General features: G+C 41.6%; 1 protein-coding gene across 16 annotated transcripts in view; it reads right to left on the reverse strand.

Annotated features, from left to right (window-relative positions):
• The window catches only part of OSBPL9 (oxysterol binding protein like 9), a 127,171-nt gene that overhangs the window by 30,147 nt on the left and 74,604 nt on the right, over positions 1 to 22,420 (reverse strand). For 3 of the 16 annotated variants that reach the window (XM_074265947.1, XM_074265946.1, XM_074265960.1), the window contains one exon: positions 2,572 to 2,640. The exons of 9 other annotated variants lie outside the window; for them this stretch is intronic. In XM_074265947.1, coding sequence (XP_074122048.1) covers positions 2,572 to 2,640 — 69 coding nt within the window. Of the gene's footprint in view, positions 1 to 657; positions 930 to 2,571; positions 2,641 to 20,691; positions 20,938 to 22,420 lie in introns of those variants that run through there. 4 more of the 16 variants (XM_074265957.1, XM_074265956.1, XM_074265953.1 and 1 more) reach the window with 3 other exon arrangements.

Genomic DNA, 22,420 nt, shown 5'->3' on the forward strand with positions numbered 1-22,420 from the left:
TTCCATTTGTTCCAAGAATAACTTTATCCTTTCCATTATTCCCATTAATTTACCTAACTTTTCTATTTCACCTTCTTAATTAAATATAGTTTATAAAAGTGCTATTCATATGCACAGTCATCTGTTATCCACCCCAAAGTCCCCTACATAAATACAGATTAATCCACAAATAAAAACAAAGCCTCTATAAAGCTAATAAACATTTTAGCTACTACATAGAATCAGCTTGTGTAGAGTCAGAAGAGACCTCTATGAGTATAGAATACAAAGCTGCAGCACCAGGGCCCAAGTCTTCCACATCAGATTACTCAGTCTCCTCTCCAACACCTCAACAAAGGGGTACCCCTACCCACAGAAAAACATATCCTACAACAACCCCATACCCTTTTAGCTTAACCACTTAGAATATTATAGGCATCATGAATAGAAGAATGAATCTAATTTAAAATAAATAAAAGGATGACTCATTCCTCACAAATACCTCCAGATTCTTACTATTTTAAGGGGAAATTTTGCAAGACAGGGTCTTTTCTCCCTTCCTAATAACAGAAAAACAGGGAAAAGAAAATGAAGACTAAAGTCTAAAGAAATAATTACATGTCTCATAAATACATCAGAAGGACAAGCCCCCAAGAAGTATTCATAAGGCATTCTTACATTCTACTCATCATCTGAGCTTCTCTTTTCTTACTCTCTTCCTTCCTTCTCTGGGTATGTCTACGGGCATGGCTTGGCAACACTGATGGCAACCAGAAATAAAGAAGCTTCCTGGCCCCAGCTTTCCTAGATCAATAAGCCCTACATATTAGGCCAAAAAGTAACACTACAAATTGGAAAATTCCAAACATTTTCACTCAAAATGTACAGATGGTTCATAGTGACCAGGGGAAACACAATGGAAGGAGTGGCTTTGGGAATGACCAGGCCTTACATAGGCACAGTCACAATCAATTATTAAGTACCTACCATGTGCCAGAGCACTGTGAAATTATGCCAGAGACTGGGGTAACAAAAACAAACATGAAACAAACCCTGCTCTTGCAAAATCAAAACCTGGGACCTCCTACCAAAAATAAGCAAGCTTGGGCCTCCTCTGTAAAGGGCCAACATCAAAAGAAGGCACTGCCCAAGGAAAAATGCCAATCCCCAGGCCTTCCCTGAAGAAGTAAATACAGAGTGCAGTTCTACATGGTTACTGAGCCAGCAAGGTGTTACTCAGCACTGAAAGAGGGAGAAACAAACACTTTCCCAAATAAAGAGAGTTTCAAAAGGAACTTACCAGGCTCACCTAAAAGTGAGGTGGGAGAGTTTCTAACTGCCTCAGCAGACATGGTCAGCACTACTCTTTCATCTCTAAAACAATGCGCCTGATTCAGCTCTTGGACTAAAAGTTTCAAGGCAACAAGGGGAAATAAAACTAAATCTATTTCTCCAGGATTTCAGTTAAAGCTAAAGGAATATAATATTGAAATTAAGATGGCATACATATATATGTTGGTATGCATATGTGTATGTTTGTGTGTCAATCTAAGTATGTATATAGGTTGATATCTGTCAGCATTATTAATATCTTCATAAGAATTCAGAATAAATACATTTAAAATACTTTACAGGCAAAGACTGAAAATAAGGTGCTAATAATTGCTGGCCTTTATGTATATGAATGAAGTTTACATAATGAATAAATGGCGTTAGTTCTAAAATCTTAACAAAATTTACCCACTTCAATTAACGATGACATCGGCCAGGGTTTGAATTTTAGCACAGTCTATGTGACTAGAAGAGTTCATTTAAGAAACAATGCTTAATAGTTCTACTGCACAAGTCAATATTTTTCTCTCAGCAACTGACACCTAATTACATTTGTTCGCTGTGGTATCTAAATTACGCTATCATAAAGGAATGGCCTCAAATTACCTTGAAAACGATTTTAAACAAAATTAGCAATTTAAAAAGAAATCCCAAAGGTAATAGCTTTTTAGATAACTGCCCTCTTGTAACATGTAAATAAAAATTCTTAAACCAACATATTTATTATTAGGACAGCCTTTTGGCAAACAATTAAGTACTTTTTCATATAAAATTTTTATTTTAATGTTAAAATTTGGAAGGATAAGTAGTTCTTTCTATTTTGGATGTTTTCTTATATATAGACCAAAAATATACAGAAAATGAACCTAAAGAATATGAAAAACATAATGTATCAGTAAAGGCTCAGAAAAGTACCAAACACTAAGAAAATAGAAGGGTTAACTATGAAATGGTGAACTTTAAAATTAAAAAAATAAGAAAATGCTAGAGAAAATAGGTTGTTGAACAATAAATGACATGGATCTTATGGAAATAGGTACAAGACACAAATTTTTTTTTTTTTAATTCATTGGCCAAGCAAAACATAAACACTCCAGAATGAGAAAGTAATGAAAACCTTTCAAAAATGCAGGAATGATAAAGCAGGGATGAGAATATTTGGATAGTGTATGTACCAAAATAGCAGCTCAAGATGTCATGCATCACAGAGAAAGTATTACCCCCAAGAAAATTAGAGGACATACTTACTGAATCACTTACAATTATTTTTGAAAATTCAAGAACTGGAGAGATACCAGAGGACTGGAAAAAAGCAAGTGTGGTACTGATCTTCAATAAAGGTAAGGAAAGAGAGAATAGAAAGTTACCATTCTGTAAGTCACAGCAATAAACAAACAATGGAATAATAAAGAGGGGAAAAAACACTGATAATATCTAGAACAGATAAGAAAAAGTAGATAAATCAGTGCTAAATGGGAAGCTTTAAAAGAATAAAACCACACTGTTCACAAATAAAATATTAAAATTTATTGTAAATCACAAATACATATTGTTTGGCCTACTATGCCATAAATTTAAGAAAACAATGATTGGAAAGTGACTTTAAAAGTTAGAGATAATAACTGAGACTGCATAAACTCTAATATTAGACTAAAGTTCCTTCTGATAAACGAAAAACATAGAAAACCAGGATCTCTTGGGATTCTTGTTACTTTCCCAAAAAAACCAAAAACCAAAAAACTATTCACTCTTTATTCCTTCTGAAACAATAACCCCTTCTTAAGACTGTGTGCAATACATATCATTTGAAGCTGTTAATAAGCGAACCAGGTCCTTCTCCAAGGGGGACATGTGGCTTATTTGGGACTCTGAGATAATGGAGTCATGGCAGCTAGGTAGTGTAGTAGATAGTGCTAGGCCTGGAGTTAAAAAAAACAAACAAACAAACAAACAAAAAAAAAAAAAAACCCCAATTTTAAATCCAGCCTCAGACACTTCCTAGCTGTGTGTTCACTCCATTTGCCTCAGTTTCCTCATCTGTAAAATGAGCTGGAGAAGGAAATGGCCAACCACTCCTATATCTTTGCCAAGAAAACCTCCAATGGGGTCACCAAGAATTAGAAGTATAAAACAAATGAACAAATTCTATGGGGCCGTTATTGTACAAGAGCAAAGCAAAGTCACAGAATCAAAGAATGGTGGGACTGAAAGATACTACAATGTCCCAGGCCAACACATACCTGGAAAAAAAATCCCCAGCATTGAACACAAGACATCCAGCTTTTGCCTGAAGACCTCTCACAATGAAAACCTCACTATCTCCCCATTTCAATTCTGGTTTTAATTCTTGTTAGGCCTCAATGAGTCTCCTTCTCCCTGTTATTACTCTTAGGTTCTGGTGTCTTCCATGAGATGGCCAAATGCTTGAAGACCTCAATCGATCATGTCCCCTAAGCCAGCCATTCCTAGTTCCTTCAATCCTCCTATGACGGGGACTTACGGTCTTTTGCCATCCTGGTTGCCCAACTTCACATATTTTGTTGTTCTGATATTGCCACACCCAGAACCAAACATCATACTTCTGAAGCGGGTCAGCCCAAAGCATGACTTCCTCTTTGATTCCTGGAAGTTATTTGTGTCTTTGTCTTAAAAGCCTTTGACTGCAGCAGCTTAAGTTTCCACATATGGCTGTTGATGTATTCTGAACCTGTAATTAGTCCATTAAACTTCCAGATCTATTTCCCTTCCCTCCCCCTGAGTAAATGTGGCTCACACGGCCTTGTGAAGTTGACTTCTTGAATCCCAATTCAAGATTTTACATTTATCCCTAGTGATTTTCATCTTATTAGATTCAGTCCAAGACTCAAACACAAGAAAGATACAAAATTGGGGAAGAGGAAGCTTCATTTCACTCGACATAATTGAAATCTAAAAAATGATGATGACAAGAGATGAGACATTCAACAGTAAAATAAAATCAGGTACAATACTCCTGGGAAAATTATTTTTTTCCAATGGAGTAGTAGAAAAAAATTCCTGAATGCTAGATATTTATTTCATTCATTAATATGCTGGTAATTTGTACCTACTGTGACTTAGTATCACAAAGAATCATGATAATATAAAAGAAATTTTTGAAAAGTTTTACTTTCTCTATTTAAGCTCTTTATCAGAATGCTCACAATTCTAAAAGGCCCACAGTTATCATAGTCCTTAAAATATACAGCATGGTTACCTTATAGCAGGGGTGGGGAATCTTTTTTTCTGCCAAGGGCTGTTTGGATACTTATAATATCATTTGCAGGCCATGAAAAATTATCAATTATCAACTCAAGCACTGGGAAATTGTCATTTGTGACTGAAGAACAACTTAGTAACTGCTTTTTATTCATTTATTTAAGAATCTATCTGAACACACTAAGCCAACTAAACAAGTAAAAACCACATTTGAATTGGAATCTAAAGTAGTGTACATCACTGCATCAACAAGGCAGCTTGCAGAGGATAAAAGACTTAAATGCTTCCTATGCCCTCTCAATTTCATATTGCTCGGGTGTTTTCAAGACTTAGCCCAAAGCCCACCTTCCGCAGGCCTTTCTCTTGGGCCTCTTCCTTGGTACTCTGCTGGAACTTCATTCACTTTGCTCTGCCTGCCCCTCCTAGGACAAGCTCATTACTTCTAACTCACCAGCAAGCTGCTAATACAAGTCCTGGTGGACATCACCTTCCTCCCCATCCTCTCCCCTTATGACTGAAAGGCAGAGTACCAAACTACCTTCCTTTAGACACCTGCTGTCCTGCCTCTTGATGTCCATCCCTCTGACCTCAAGTTGTCTTCCTCTTTGGATAATAAATTCCTCCAGGGCAAAAATTGTCTCTCAGTTGTAGCCCCAGTGCTTAGAACAATGCCTCAAACCAATTGGTGATTAACAAATGTTTCTTAGATTAGAATGGTATATTGGACTGCTTATTGTTTTGGGGAGAGGAAAGGGGAAGGAGAAAGAAAAATTTGAAACACAAAGTTTTATAAAAATGAATGTTGAAAATTATATGTGTATATGTAAAATGTATGAGATTGCCTGTCATCTAGGGGAGGGGGTAGAGGGAGGGAGGGGATAATTTGGAAAAATGAATACAAGGGATAATGTTATAAAAAAAAATTACTCATGCATATATACTGTCAAAAAAAATTTTATAATAAAATTTTAAAAAATTTAAAAAAGAGATAGAAAAAGAAAATTATATGTGTATAGATGGAGGGAATTTTTTTTTAATTGAATCTTTTTATTTTCAAAACATATGCAAGGATAAGTTTTCACCATTGACCCTTTCAAAACCTTGTGTTCCAATTTCCTCCTTCCCCCCATTCCCTCTCCTAGATGGCAAGTAATCCAATATATGTTAAACATGGTACAAATATATATAAATCTTATTTAAACAATTATCTTGGTTCACAAGAAAAATCAAATCAAGTCAAAAAAAAAAAAAAAAAAAAAGAAGAAGAAAGAAAAAAAACCAACAACAAAAAAGAAGAAAGTACTATATTGTGATTCATATTCAAGCTCCATAGACCTCTTTCTGGAAGCAGAGAGCTTCTCTCCATCACAAGCCTATTGGAGTTGGTTTAAATCACATCACTATTGAAAAAAGCCAAACCCATCTGAATTGATCATCACATCACCTTGTTGCTATATACAATGTTCTCTTGGTTCTGCTCATTTCACTCAGCATCAGTTCATGTAAGTCTCTCCAAGGCCTCTCTGAAATCATCCTGCTGATTGTTTCTTATAAAACAATAATTTTCCATAACATTCATAGACCATAACTTATTCAGCCATTCTCCAACTGATGGGGCATCTACACTCAGTTTCCAGTTTCTTGCCACTTGGGGATCATCAGGTGCTATGAATTCAATTCTCATCTCTATGCTGATGATTCTCCTATGTAATCAGCCTTATTCTCCATCCAGTCCACCAGACTTGCAACCCCAATGGCCTCTTTGTCAAAGAGCTCAAACTGAAATGACCTGGGGACAATTAAGCAACTCCAAAATTGAACTCACTTTTCTCCTCAAATATTTTCCACCCCCTCTTAACTTGCTTAATTAGTATTGCTAAAGGGGGTAGGATCCTCTACATCACTCAGGGTTCTATCCAAAGAGTGGGCCTCTCTTCATTCCTTCCCACTTCCCATATCCAACCCATTGCCGAGTCCTGCTGACCACTCCAGGACATCTCTTTCCACACCACCTTCTCTCCCTCAGTCATCAACGAGCACGAGCACCTCCTGGCTTTCTTCATCCCATCTTCTCCGGGAAACCCTTCCTGATTCCTTCTTAATGCAGTGCCCTCTCCCTGCTGATTAACCCCAATTTATCTTACATGTATATAGATATTTCAATGTGATTTCCCCCGTTATGAGTATGAGGAGTGTAGTGTTACCTTTCTTTACAGCCCAGTGCCTAGCACACAGTAAGCACTTAATATACCCTTGGCTGACTTGCCTTGGAGGAAACTCATCTCCCTTCTTCTAGAGCTTTCCCTTGAGATTATAGAGTTTATAGATTCAAACTGTGATTCTGCCACCTGGGCAAGTCACTTTCCCTTCTCCAGGCCTTTCTCATCTGTAAAAGGGAAAAGAATGGATTGGATGACCTTTACGGTTCCCCCTCATTTCTACATCTATGTACTTCTATTACTCAGAATTAATACTGTGGAGGTAGTGATTTTACAATTTACAAAATACCTGCACGTTCATTTGCTCATCTGGGCCTCAAAACTACCTTCTAAAGTAAACAGGCCAGGAATTATCTCATTTTAAACAAGAGACAAAATGCCTGAGCTAACTCATCCCAAACAACTCAGCAGCCAGGTCTGAAGCCCACTTTGGGCCTCTTGGGTTTGCTGTACTCCCAGAGTCTGTAACTGGCTTGCTGGTTAAATATTCAACCACAATGAAGAAGGGGAAGTGCTCATCCTTCCTAAATAAATTCTAGTTGAATCACATGTGGTATTGGGAATTAAATAAAGGGCAAGATAATCACCTGCTCAGATTTTCCTCTTCTCTGATAAATGCATCTGTGTTATAGAGATAACAGATGGCCCCACGAGAATGCACATTTTCTGAACAGAATGAAGACTTAGCAGCCAAATCCTATAACTTCAAAGGGTCCAATTTCAAGTTGGAGAAGAAGCAGTAAAGTATTTAATAATAACAGGTTCACTTTACAGAGGAGGAAACTCCAAACTATAATGTTTAAGTGATTCACCCAAAATCACATAGAGCAGAAACTATATATAAACCTAGGTCTTATAGCTCTGGATCTCTCTTTTCTCCAAACTCTGCTCAACAGCTAATCTCATTTTATCATGGATAGCATTATATATATATATAAAACAGACCAAAGATTAAAAGGGATTTTTTTTTATATTAAGGTACTTAAGCAAAAAATTCTAAATTTTAACCAAATAAAAAAATCTTTAAGATTTGTACCTAGTTGCTTGTATGTTGCCTCTTCCATTAAACTCCCCAAGGGCAGGGACTATCTTTTTTTTTTTCTTTGTATGCTCAGGTTTAGCAGAAAATCTAGCACACGGAGGGTGTGTTGAATAAATGTTCATGAATGACAGATATTGAAAATTCCAATACTTTTCAAAAAAGATACCTAATGGGAAAAAACCCTGAATTTCTTACAGTCGAGTAGAAATTGGTAGATCAAGAAGTAGACATAAAATTAGCCAGGAATTCTAATTCTCTCCACTATGCATAGCTCCTCCAATATGCTAGCTAATTCAAATTATTTAGCCCCAGATAATAAATTATTGTAGTACGATAAACTGTACCAAATACTCAATAATAAACTACTTGCTCCTATATATAAAAGCTTAGACATCAATGGTTCCTAAGCAATGTTCACCAAAACTCAATATAAGCAGATGTTAGCAAGGGGAAAAATGTTGGTCCAAGTGAGATTTTACCCTTTATCTACACTTACTATGAGCAGATACCGATTTATCAGCATTAAAATATACTTTAATTTCCTAGTTTGTTCAACAATGCCATTTCCCTTCAGAAAGAATTTAGTATTTTAGCTAACCCTTTTCCCCTTGACCAGCATTTTCATCAATATATTGTGTAGTTGCTTCAGTTAAAAAGACAGGATAGACTGGGATGAGTGAAGTAGGCTGCTTGATAACCCAACTGGTGGTTCACAATGGAAATCATAAAGATTGGTCTTCCTTTTCTTCCCCAATCCTTCCTTTCTATTGGCAATTTAGAAATGACAAATAGGGGCAACTAGGTGGAGAAGTGGATAGAGCACCAGTCTTGAATTCAGGAGGACCCAAGTTGGGATCTGGTCTCAGACACTTAACACTTCCTAGCTATGTGACCCTGGGCAAGTCATTTAACCCCAGCCTCAGGGGAAAAAAAAAAATAGAAATGACATGCTCTCAATGTCCTTCCAGGCTTCAAATCTTTTAACTGCAGAATCACTAGGGTTCTAGGATATATTAGATTGTCTTGATTGCCTGAGGAGAAAGGAATTTCTGGGAGGTAGATAAAGAACTAAAAGTTGGTTAAGAGATAAAGAAAAGACGGGGTGGTGATGAAGGGGACAAGTACAGTCCAATCTAGTTTTCTTTTTTCTTTTCTGAGGCTGGGGTTAAGTGACTTGCCCAGGGTCACACAGCTAGGAAGTGTTAAGTGTCTGAGACCAGATTTGAACTCCGGTCCTCCTGAATTCAGGGCTGGTGCTCTATCCACTTCGCCACCTAGGTGCCCCCTAATCTAGTTTTCAAAAACTTTAATGGGTCTGTGACTAGCTAGAGGAGAGAATGGATTCCCATGTGCCTGCAGGAAACAGTGAATAAAGACTTTTTAGAGCTGAGTTTGTAGTTAGAACCATGCAGCTGGATTAAGTCCCAAGATGAAGTTCATTTATCAAACTGATTATGGAAGCACTGTTTGAGACCTTTGAAAACTGTTCTAATTTTCATGATTTGATTACTCTTAGAACTGGAGCTAAAAGAAGTTTGGAAGTCATCTAATTCAATGTAATCTCATTTTATGGAAGAAAAATATCAATTAATTTGATCAAGATCACTAGCCAGTGAGTCAAACCTGAATCTCCTGCCTCTTCAACTAATGTTCACACCAAACTATGCTCAAATAATATGTGTACTCCAGCAATAACAAAAACAGAACTCCATATCACCATCATATTTTCGGGGGCGGGCACTTTGCTAAATCTGATAAGACAAACATAACAGCAAAAAAGCCAGCATCCTGGAGCTTCCATTTTGACAGGTAAATTCAGGCTGATGGGGGAATGATTGTCTACTGCATGGAGCAAGAAGGATAGTGAGCAGAAATGGCCTGGGTAAAAACTGTGGTCCTGGCTAGGGATTAACCAATCTTTAGACAGTGCTGCCGGGTCGGAGGTTTATACTGTTTTTCATTTTATTTAAATCATTCTAAAATTTAAAATTTGTTTTTTCACTGAAAAAAAAAAAATCTATTCACCCCTTGCCTTCCCCCTCTACTGAAAACAAAACAAAACCCTTTTTAACAAACATGTATAACTGTCTTGCAAAACAAACTCCTCCACTGGTCCCTTCCAAAAAGGACGTCTCTTTGCTCCTTGGGTCCATCATCTCTCTGTCAGAAAGTGTGGGTGGCACACTTACTTGCTTCCTCACACTATGCTTCCTTCAGAAGCATATTAGCTCAAAGCAGACACAGATTAGAGAACTCTAAAAGCTTTCATTTTTTAAAGAATTTATTATTATGCAAAGTAAGCTTTGGGCAGGCTGGCACTGGAGGGCTCTCTCCACAGCAATCAATTTAAAATTGTTGAAAAAAATATACAAGGACTTTACATATGTGAGCCAATTCAAAAAAAGTTCAGAAATGTAGCAAATTCTAATATCTTAAAGTATGTGTTAGCATATACTCATTTATTTAAATTAATAAGTTCAGAATTCAGGAGATAAACTAAAGTCCTTTAAACAGATACTCCAATTAATTTGCACAGTAGAAAGTTATGTATAAATGTATTTTAAAAGAGTAAAATTTATGAAAGGTTTTAAAGACATTTGTGTATGATCATAGTTTTAAAATTAAAGTATTTTCAAAAGGATAAAAATGATTTACAATTTAAATTCTTGCAGATATTCTGCACCTGCTTTGGTGCACACCTCCTAATTAACTGAAAGGAAATATAATTAAAATTCATTTTTCTAGGGGTTCTTATCTCACACTTTTTATTCTTCAGTGTTTCCCACTGTAGACTGAATTAAATCTAGATACCTGACTGTGAAATTTAAAGCTTCAATTTACTTTTCCAATCACCTTGAGCATATTCTGTGCTACATTTCAGAGAAACCTGGGGCTCTTTATCTCCCATTTCCATGTATTTGCTAATACCAGCCCCCAGGTAAGAAACGCTCCTCTCCTCTCCAGAGATCAACTCCTTCCCTCCCAACCTACCAAGGCTCCTTCATAAAGCCAGCCCGGTCACATTACCCCATCCCAACTCAGTAATCTCTTCCCCCACTCTTCAAATTTCTCAGAGTACTTGCCTAACATCGTCTTAACACAAAGTTCACCCTTATAGAGTTATTTTCCCCAAATTAGAACCTGTTAAGCTTGTTAAGAGCAGTGTTGGGACCTTGGTTTTTGTCTCTGGGACTTCACATGGTGTCTTGGATATAGTAGGAACTTTTTTGCTAATCTGAATTTAAACTACAAATGCAATAATCCTAGAAGCACTGAAAAATACAGCAACACCACCTGTTCTAGATGAACAGTGATCAAGATGAGGTGAGATCTTTCTAGAGAGTTGTGATAATCGAGTAAGGCTTCATCTACTTCTGCATTTGAATAGGCCTGAAGGACTTTGAGCATAGATTTAAGGGCATACTTAAGTCCTCTTCCTGTTATATTCCTATGACTTCATTTTCTCCCTATTTCAACCAAATATTGGCAACTATGTACTTATTGGTCAAATTCAATTTCTTGGGTAGTTCCCCTTTAGAATGGGTATTTGCATTAGGGATTAAGTGTTAACCCAGCTCCCTTCTATCTTCTGCTCTACTGGTGGGACAACCTTCTCACGAGAATGTATAATAAACTTTGCTTTGCTTCTAGAAATCTCTCCAGCTTTTTTTATTAAATGGTGACCCCATCACCATTTCTGAACCATACAACAGGAATGTCACTCAAGAAATAAGGTGACAAACTAAATGGATGACTTCCATTTTTTTTCCTGCATGTTCCTTTTGCCAACACCCACCAGCAGATTATGACTCAGAAGCCAAGAAAGAAAATCTATTAAGAATTACATTGTACCACCTTAACAGAGCAAAGTTTTCCCCCATGTGACATCACGAACAATAGTTGTTTTTCCTTCAGGATATGAAGTGGTCATTGTAGTGCCACAGTTCTCTTTTAATATCCTAACCCAGTTTCCCAAATTGTCCGATTCAGTGACTCTGCCTCAGGTTATAATCATTCCCTCTTAATGTAGTTAAAATAAAGGTCATATCTTAGACCTTAGGCTATATTTATTCCCTCTTAATGTTTTATAGGATAAAGGTCTTTATCCATTTTAGACATCATTAGAATATCAGGAGCCTTTCCAGTACCTCCCTCCATTAGGTCATCCTCATCTTGAGTTCTTCCCCCCATTAGGTCATCCCCATCCAGGTACTTCCCCATTATGTCATTGTTCTTGTAACCTGTGATAGAATGCTGTATCTGATATCCAGTGCTGGATTCTTTGAGATGATAGTTCAGCCCTAGGACTAACCATGGATTCATTGGTCCCAATAAATCTCTCCATTTAATAAATTCTGTTTTGAATACTCTCTAATCTCCATCTTGATCAGTTTCTCTGGCATTACAGTCAGGATGTGGGAAGCACCCCCTAAGTAGGCTAGGCAGTGATTCCGCTCTGAGGTAGACAAGTGGAAGAACCCTCTAGTGTACTTCCTTCAATCACCAAGTCATCTCCTTCCATTAAATTGAGTTGAGACCCACAAACATTAGGAAATGCTCAGCTCAAAAGAATCTTAAGAATTCATAAAAACTTCAGCTGCTAAAAAGGGATCCATGGAAACTCTAATTTTCCACTCGACAATCTGGTTCAACAATCATAAGGGGTGAGGAGACTTCTAAAGAGAATAGATTTTATGAAACGCTAACTATAAAATGTATCAGAAACTAGAAAAGTGAGAAATTTAACATCAGATCTTTCTATAACATAAGATAGTTATAGTGGCAAAAAAGAACTCTACTCACTACTTTACCTGGACCTGGGAAGGACCTCCAAGGTCTGCTGGGCCCCTCTGTTCCTTTTCTTGGATAAACCCTCAAAAGCTGAAGTTGACTTTACACTTCAGAGGCTGCATCACTGAAGTACAACTTGAACGGGCCAGTCACTACCCCGTGGGATAGCCCAGGTTTGCCACAGGGAGAGCAATTTTTCAAAGGGAGGCAGAGTTTTGATTTGTGGCAGGTAAAAGCAGAACCCATGTTGAAGAACTCTCTGGCAGAGAGATTCCTCTAAGGAAGTTTACAATATAAAGATCTCCCTGCAACTACTACCATAGGTCAAATCCAAAAACAAAGTCCTGGTACTAAAGTTGTGTTCATCCAAATACATCCAATTAAGGGTAGCTAAGTATCATTAATCCAATTAGTTTTTATAATGGCTTTCAGCCTCATCTGAAATAAATAAAGAAAACAGACTATCATCTTTCTGCATTCCTGTACCAGGTTAAATGGGATCTATTTGTAATCAACCATTATTCCAAGTATGTGTGAGTTTTTTAAAGTATGATGAACCTGGTTGAATTTGTTTTGTCATAAAGACAGTAGCAGGTTTGTTCCAAGGATGTAAGAGAGGAAGGCATGGCAGAAGAGTAAAATGGCCAGCTAGGAAACAAGATCAACCAAAAATAATTTAATGAATGTTTATTATGTGCCAAGTGCTAGAGATATACCAGATAAAAATGAAATACTTCTAGATCTAAATGAATGACCAAGAATCACTGGTTGTGAATGGGGGATGGGCTGAGAAAGGTGAAATGTAGATGACTGAAATTGGGAAACGACATTCATATCAATCTTATTTTTATTTTGATCATATTTATAATACCGTAGATAATAACCATTATTGATGGCAATATCTTTGAAGGAAAAAAAATTTTAATTGAAATGTGAAAATACATTTAAACATCCCAATTCTAGTTTTGTAATCGGAATGAGTTATAATTTAAAAATAATTACAGGCTAAAGCACTAGGTCAAAACTAATGAGGTGGAGTATAGTAAATATTAAATCTTAACACTTAGGTTGGAAAAACAGTCAACTTTACAAGAAGTAGCTGGGGTAAGTGTGGTTACAAAATATTTCTTTTGAGAAAGATCTTCATGTGTTAGTGGAATCCAAATTTCCTGAGTCCAAAGTGTGGTATAGCTGCCTGGAAGCTATGGTGCCATTAAAAAGGGCAAGTTGTTCAGGAATCAGGGAGTGACAGTTGGTTTCTCCCTGGACTGCTCCAACCACTTCTGGCCCCACCTCTGGCTCCCTCCCTTCTATGTGAAATGCCACATTTTAAAGTAAGACATTGAGATAAGAGAGCAAATGCATGGGCAGGCCACATAATGAGGGTTCAAAGAAGGACATTTAAACTGGAGGAACCCAATGGCCATCCTGGCTAACTGCCAGGTTAGTGCCAAAGGCACTTTCACTCACCTGGATTTGCAACCATGAATTAGACTCACCTTCCATTTTATCCTCATCCCACTTATCTTTTCGGGTGCCTGAAACTATCCATTCACATCTCCTTCTTTTCTGACATGGCACTGCCCCATAGGCTCTGAAATGATCTCTTAGCTTCAAGTCTCTCCCTACTCCAATCTATTCTCCATGCAGCTACCAAAGAGATATCACTTCTTCAGCTGGATAAATACCAGATAATCTGGTCACTTAAAGGATGGGAGCTGAAAGAAGTCACTTAGTCCAATTTCATTTCATTTGGTGGAAGAGTAAACAGAATCAGAAACTAATTTTAATATCAGTTAACTAATTTTGTCCAAGGTCATTCTGCTAGCAGGGTTGATTTGGTTTTATGGCCATGACGATGAAGTTCATAGTACAGCCAAGTGGGAAATGACTAGAATAATAGCATATTTTGGAAGAGCATGGGGTTAGGGAAAAACAGTTTGGACTTAGTGAGTCTGGATTTTCTGTGGTACATTTGGTCAATCCTATCACATAGGCAGCTGTGGATGTCTGGCTGGGGCTTGTGAGTCTTCTGCAAAGGGATGCAGAGAGAATCCCCCACACAAGCTGGGGTATAGCCCCTGAGAGGAGACATGAGATTTATGGCTGATGAGCCAATGAGAAGACCAGTGAGCTGTCAGACCAGGAGGAGAGCCAGTTTCCAATGAACACGAATAAGAAATCCTTCTCAAGTGGCTGCTCGTACTTGAATGCACAGGCAGTTTGAAGTCTGACATGGCACCCATCTGCCTAATGCTAACACTTTGGGGGACTCCACGCTAGTAGCAGCTGGGCCCTCGTTGCCTTACAGAAATCGAGAGAAGACATACAGGAGGTCAGTGACAGCAGATGTTATAGAGAGGTTGAGAAGGGACATCAGTTCAGACAATTACAGAGGTCACTAGTAACTTAGGGGGAGCAGTTTCAGTTGCATGATGACTTTAGAAACCAAATTTTAAAGAGTTGAGAAGAGGAAAAGTGGGGAAGCACAACACAGGACAACAGCTTGAAGGGAAGCGTTTATCTTTAAGGTGTCTTCCAACTCTAAAATCCATTCTCTAACCTGCAGCCTTCCCTCCTTTTTCTAACATCCTAAGGGATTACCAATGTTGGAACTTGATTAGAGTGCTATTTGTTGTTCCTTATTTGTCCTACACTTACATACTGTGTCCCCAAGAAGACTCTGCACCTTAAGGCCAGAGATCATAAATATGCTTCTGGGTACTCCTCTGTCATCTAGCACAGGGCTAGGCCTAAGGCAGACAGTCAGATAGGGCCACAGGAGCACAGATTTAAAGCCGTTATCTTAGAAGTCAGCTGCTCCAATCTCTTGAATAGGACTATCGAGGAGAAAATGAATGCAAAGAAATTACAAAGTCACAGAAGAAATAAGCATTAAAAAGTAGATTTAATGAATTAAACAGAAAAAAAAAAGTGCATTTTAGCTAAGTCATTTTAATAATCTCAAGGACCATCTACCCAGTAATCATTCTGTCCAATTTGGACACTAAGTTGGATGGAGAGGAATCATGGAAAATGATTTCCAGTGGACTGTACACTTCCTCAGAGCAGACTAGTTTAGTTTTTATATCCCAGATCCTCTGTGCCTCATTCAGAATTAGGCACTTAATACACACTGAATTAAACTGACGACAATGACAGAAGCAAAAACCATCTAGGAAGAGATGCCTCCTTTTTCCCTGGTCACCCTCTTCTTAAATATATACACAGGCTCTTCAGGAGAGACTACTTTAAAATGGATTAAAATGGATAAATAGCTAACCACATTGTGACACATAAGCACCATGAAAAGTCATTTTGCATTCCCAAAGTGACAAATGTGTGGAAATCAGAAAAATATGGGAAGATTCATTAACTGATGCAGAAATATGGAAAAGGACTAAGGTGAACAGCCTTGTGTTGTATATGTTGTCAGATGAGGTGACTGGTTTTGTTGAACTTTTCCCCCCTTTAATGAGGAGAAGCCAGATGCCTGGGATTAGTAGTGAATCTTTTATGGCCTGCTCGGATCATCTCTGGAGTAGTTCCTGTTCAGTTCTAGGCACCACATTTAGGAGGTAGTGTCCAGAAAGAAGAGGATCAGTGGCCAGGACAAGCTGACTCTCTGTTCTTGGGCATCTGCAGATCCCTATCTGCAGCCTGCACGCCAGCTGCACAGTATGATACTGGACATTTCATAAATGTCCTAGAGAGGCCCCTACTTCTCAGGTCTCTCCCACTCTCCTCATCAGTCCATTTCCAAAGAGCTGCCTCACTAGTCAGGCCCATTACCCCTTGTAATGTCTGGGTTAGCTTTCTGGAGGGACTTGGTCTCACACACACCACAAGAATGGACAAGAATAGAGTCCAAAGTCTTTATTGTCTCTTACAGAGTCTGTATCTGTCATAGTCTGAACTAGTCTCCTCCAGTAGTCAGACAGTCTCAACCAGTCTCCCTCCGAGTCTGACTTTGTGCCCAGTTTAAATACCCTATTACAATTACATCATTATCACCATGCTAAGAACTAAGTATATGTACACTAGAGACACATTATCTCATCAATTCCACTGTTACACCTTGTTTCAAGAATACTTCTCCAGAGTTCCAGCTCTATACAACCCCTCATCTGGGCCACTGCAATGGCTGACTGCTTCCCCCTTTCTTTCTGTCCTTCACAGAGCAGCCAGAGCATTCCCCAGAGTGAGTGTATTACTATTTTACTGATAAACTACTGCAGATCCCATTCTATCTAAGATCAAATATAAACTGTCTGACATTTAAAGCTTTTCAAATGAACAGTCATTCATTAAACACCTTCTATTTGCTAAAAGCCAGGGACAGAAAGAAAGGCAAATACAGTTCCTGCTCCTCAGGAGCAGTCTAAAGGGGAAGTGAACATACCAAGAACTATGTACGAATAAGATATATAAAGATTACACTGGAGATAACCTTAGAGATATGGAACTAGAATTAAGGGAACTTAGGAAACTGACTTCTTGCAAAACACAAGCTTTTAGCTGAGACATTGAAGCCAGGGTAGCCAGGAAAGCAGCAATAAGGAGGGAGGGAAAGCAAGGCAAGGCAGTGAAGATGCCCAGTCAGGAGTAAGTCTCCTTGAGAGGGACAGAGTTAACTGGATTGCAAAGTACCAGGGGTGCAGCTATAAGGTGTGAGGAGCCAAGATATGGAGTGCTCAGAATTCCAAACTTGATCCTGGAGGCAATAGGGAGGAGCTGGAGTTTAGTGAGAAGGGGAGAGGGGCAGGGCAGACTTTACTTTTAGGCATACCTCTGTGTCTATCTTTTTATGTGCATGCGGGTTCCCTCATTAGCACATAAACTCCAGAAAATGGGGTCCATTTCAATTCTATCTTTGCTATCTCCAGGCCTGGCACAAAGTGGTCACTTGATGAAATGATCTTTCTGGATTCCAGCTTTATGTCAGCGGCACCCTGGACACATGAGCAAGGGTTCTTTGCCTTTATCCTCATCAGAGGTAAAAAGGTTAGAAGCCCAGCAAGCCAAGGGCACATATCCAGGACCTCCCCTGGCGATGGCCTAAGAGAAGTCCCAATAGTCAACTCCAGCGGACCTCTCTCTGGAGTATTATGGTCACCTGGCTCCCCTTCATACTAGTCTCAATCCCCAGGTCCTCATTCTTCTTGGATCCTTTTTTAAATCCTGTCCAACAAGCAAATGTCCAACATCTATGAAGTCTTAGGTTCCAGGGACTGTGGACCTCCCAAGCTAAACATAAAATTCTCCCTGGTCCCAAAGGAGCATCATATAAGAGGAAATGGGGGGAGGGGAGCGCCCACACCAGTACTCAGGAGGGATCAGAACCTTGGGCTTCCCACAAAGGACAAAAGCAGGGAGGGAGAGGACCAGGAGATGATGTCACCATGGCAGCACTGTGGGGTGCATGAGGGGGAATGTGCAGTTGGGCCGGAGTCAATCTGCAAAGTGCTTCCAATGCTGAGCAGAGGAGCTTGTACCCAGTCCAAGATGGACCCGGTCTGGTTGGGACTTTAGGAGAAAAGGCGACAGGGAAGGGCAGTGAGGATGGAGGCCCTTGAAAGAGGCCAGGAGAGAAGCCAAGAGGGGCTCAACTTGGGCGATGGTCCAGAGTGGCAAGAAGGGGGTCGGATCAGACCTTGTTGCTAAGATTTCACAGGCCTTCTTCCATGTAAGGCCAGGCTTACAACTCCACATTTCTTTCATGTTGGCAAGATAAGCTTGTAGTCACCCTCTGCATTCTCCTATTCTCCAAGTCCTATCCATCCCTTCCCAACACATCTCCCACTTAAATGACCACCAACATCCCACTTCTTCCTCTTGTATAGACAACACAGAGCAATAATCCCGAGCTTCTCCTTTCTCACTTGCACATACTTCTCCCCCTCCCCCTGCAGAGAACTGTAAGAGACAAGGTGGGGTGGCAGAGGACTACTTCTATTCTGGGACAAGTCAAGTCAAAACCTATTTCCTCTTCCCAGGGAACTGAATCATCACGCAAAAAAGATGCCAAGTTATTGAAACATCATAGAATCCCTAAATATTGTTAATCAAATTTCGCGGCTTCTTCTCAACGCCCATTTTTCTAGACAACTCCATAGCATGGAACACTTCTGATCCTCGACCCCCCTGCAGACGCCCCTTCTCTGGGTTTTATCAACACTGTTGTTTCTCCTCTTCCCCACTGACCACTCCCTCCCAGTCCTCTTCACCGAACCATGTCCTGAGCCCTCCTCTCTTTCCTTTCTGGCCTCGGACTCAGTGATTCCACCAAAGCTCATAGGTTCAATCTACCTTCATTAGACAGTGGCACCCCTGAATCCCAGTCTCTCCTTAGACACGGCACTGGACATTCCATATTACACTTCAAACTCAAAGTTGCTCAGACCTATGACATGCTCAACCTCTGCAACAAAGAACATTAGTGATTTCTATAGAAGTGATTACCCTAAAGCACAGGACTGGGCCTATTACCCCCAATTCAAATTCTAGAGGCTACCTATTATTTTTAGGATAGAGCACTATTTGATATTTAAAGCTCTTCACCATCTGGCCCCTTATTATTTTTCCAATGGTCTTACATACATTACTCTCTTCCCCACACACAGGGATCCAGCCCTACTGGCCTACTCAATGAACCCCACCCCCTGTCAGGAAAGCAATACCCCCCCACTCATCTCCCAATCCCTGCAAGTTGTAGGTACACACACACACACACACACACACACACACACACAAACACACACACACACACACACACACACACACACACACTCTTGCTGCCCCAGCATTTCTCATAGGCATCTCGGAGAGCTGCTGTCCCTGAGCTGCTGCTTCGTCTGTGTACTCCAGGCCTCAAAGCGCTGGTTTGAGGAGAGCTTCCGTTTGCACCAGAGCCTCCCGCCCTGCACAAGGTGGCGGCTCCGAGCCTGGCGGCAGGGGCCTCCCGCTGGGTGCCGCCGGGCTGCTCTCCTGGGCCAGGCTCCTGGGGCCAGTCTATGTCCTGACAGACCCTTCCCTGAGGCAGGCTTCTGCCCAATTCGGGGCCGTGATTATGGAGAGAATGCTAAGCCTAGGCCCTGGAGATGGATTCACCAAAGATTTACAGAGCAGAAGGAACTCGGGGGCGCACGGGCTGCATAAAGAGGAAAACCAGCGCGCCCCAATGGGCCGAGCAGGGCCGCCACCTTTGAGGTCACCCTGAGCTTCACCTTTTGTCTCCTTTCGGGAGGGGGTTCAGTGTGGGGTGAGGCCGAGGGAGGCGTGTCAGAACAATCCCTTCCCAGCCCCCGTTGGGGTCACAGCCTGATTTCCATGTCCGTCTCTCACAAGTGGACAGCGTGCGTCCGCCTTCCCAAACGAGAACCCACCGTCTTCGGGACTTTGCACAACGGCCTGGAGTTTCTTCCTCTGGTCCGAACACTTGGCTTGGTACACAGTAAGCACTTCATAGATGCTCACAGCCTACTTTTCTTCTCAGTTCTCTCAATATCACCAAGTATTAACCCCGCCCCCACGGTCTGGCGACGTCAAAGCGTCGGGGTAGTTTCGGGTGGGGGAACTCACCCCAACATCACCCCTTTCTATCCGCCCCCGCCCGAGGCCGCTGCCTTCCTCCTCCGTGGCTTATTCCTCACCAAACCGGGCTTCTCGCGGCTGCGCTCTGACTGCGGCCACGGCCGGACACGCAGCGGAGTGGGGCCGCAGGAGCCGCCCCGCCACGCCACGGCGCGGCACGGACTGGTGGAGCCCGAGGGGCGGTCACGCTCACCAACTTTCTTCCGCTAAGAGCCAACGAGGCTCCGCTGCGGCCTCGGAGCTTCGGGCCCTGGGGCCCAAGGGGGTGGCGGGGGAAGCCGCGGGGAAGGCCGAGGCTGCGCTGCCCCCGCCCCGCCTCCGCCCCCGCGGGCGCAGGTGCCCGAGAACTGGACGGTGGGGGAAGGAGGGACCACTCGGCCTCCAGGACCCCGCGCGCTGTCCCTTTGGGACGCAGAGGAGCTTCCCTCCGTCCCCGACCCCCTGTCTAACCCGCCCAGCCCCAGGACTCCCCACCGCACCCCGACCGCGGGCACTCACGCTGCAGGACACCTTCAGGAGATCCATCCGGCAACGGAGACGCCCCTCAAACAGTCCGAGTCCCGGGCCCGACCGGCTGGGGGCAGCCGAGGGCGTCGCGGGGCGGGGGCAACCGAGGGGGGCGGAAGGTGAGGAAGCGGAGCCAGCGGCTCGCGCCGCGACAGCGTCCCTCCCTCATTCCCTCCCCTTCCCACTCCAAGGACCGCCCTCCACCACCTCCTCCCGCGGGCGCGGCCCCCATTGGCTGAGGCCGAGAAGACGCGCCTGGCTATTGGTCAGAGCCATGTTAGGGCACCGCCCCCACCGCCCATTGGTGAGCCACCGACGCTTGTGAGAACACCTTGCCCCTCCCCCACAACTCGCCGGGGTCTCGGGTTTTTCCGACATGGCGGCACGGCCCGAAACTCAGCCTCGGTACTGCCAGGAAGCTGGCCCCCTCAGTCGCGTTTTTAGGCCCTGGGATGACATAAGCCGGGAGTCGCTGAACATCCCCAGCCGCGCACTCGGTGACCTCAGGACCCGCCCCTCCCCCAGCCCCGGGGCTCTTGGGTGTCTAAAGGTCAGTCTCGGACTACAGGAGGTCCAGGGTCCGAATTAGCCACTCCCCCCTCCCCGGGCCGGCCTTTTAGGAGGGGGATCACCCCACCAACACATAATAACAGACGTGTTCGCCGGCTTCGGCTTTCTCTCCGAGCCTCACTTGACCCCGCTCCCCGGGCCGGGCGGTTCTTGTTCCCATTTTATCGAAGAGGAAACTGAGGCGGGCAGAGGTGAAGTGACGTGCACTCAGGTCGTGCCGAGTTGAGGGCCGCATAGTATCCACCAGCTGGTCCCTGCCACAAATCTCAAAAAACCCATCCCCTACCCCCAGACGCTGAACAAAGACTTGGAGAGGGCAGCAGCGTTTGGTGTGTGTGTGCCCGAGAAATCTAAAACTGGGAATACTCTTTTTAAAAATTTTAAATATTTTTATTTTTCCCAGTTACATGTAAAACAATTTTTTAAACATTTGTTTTTAAATTTCCAGAGTTCCAGCTTCTCACCCTTTCTTCCCTCCCCCCCATTGAGAAGGCATTGTGAACTTCTGCAAAACATTTTCAGAAAAGGTCTCATAAAAGAAAAAAAGTCTCCCACTTCCCCCAAAAACCATCAAGAAAAAAATGAAAGTTAAAAAAAAGTCTGCTTCGTTCTGTATTTAGACACAATCAGCTCCTTCTCTAGGTATGGAGCAGTTTTCATCATAAATCCTTCAGAGTAGTCTCGGATCGCAAAATCGTCCACCGCTGGTCATCCCACAACACTGCTTTTAGTTCATTACTATGCACATTGCTCTTAGCTTGAGCTCATGGAGGACTTTCCCGGTTTTTCTGAAAGTTTCTTATCATTTCTGATAGAACAATAATAGTCCATACCACAGTTTGTTCCTACATCTTCTACATGAATTCTTTCCCCTGAGAAAAGAGCTGCTACAAATATCTTTGCAAATATTGATTCCTTTTTCTTAATTTAAAAAAAAAAAATTAAAAAAAATCTCTTTCGGGATTCATACCTTGTAGTGTTAGTTCAAAGGATACACATGATTTTATAACTTCTGGGCATAGATCACATCTTTTGATCATTTATCAACTTTTTATTTTTTAATTTGATTCAGTTTCCTATACATTTGAGAAATGAGACCTTCTTGGCAATACTATCTTAAATGGAGTATTCTGAAGATAGTTTGTCTTTT

Source organism: Sminthopsis crassicaudata, chromosome 4 (genome assembly GCF_048593235.1).
Source record: "Sminthopsis crassicaudata isolate SCR6 chromosome 4, ASM4859323v1, whole genome shotgun sequence".
Classification (NCBI taxonomy): domain Eukaryota; kingdom Metazoa; phylum Chordata; class Mammalia; order Dasyuromorphia; family Dasyuridae; genus Sminthopsis; species Sminthopsis crassicaudata.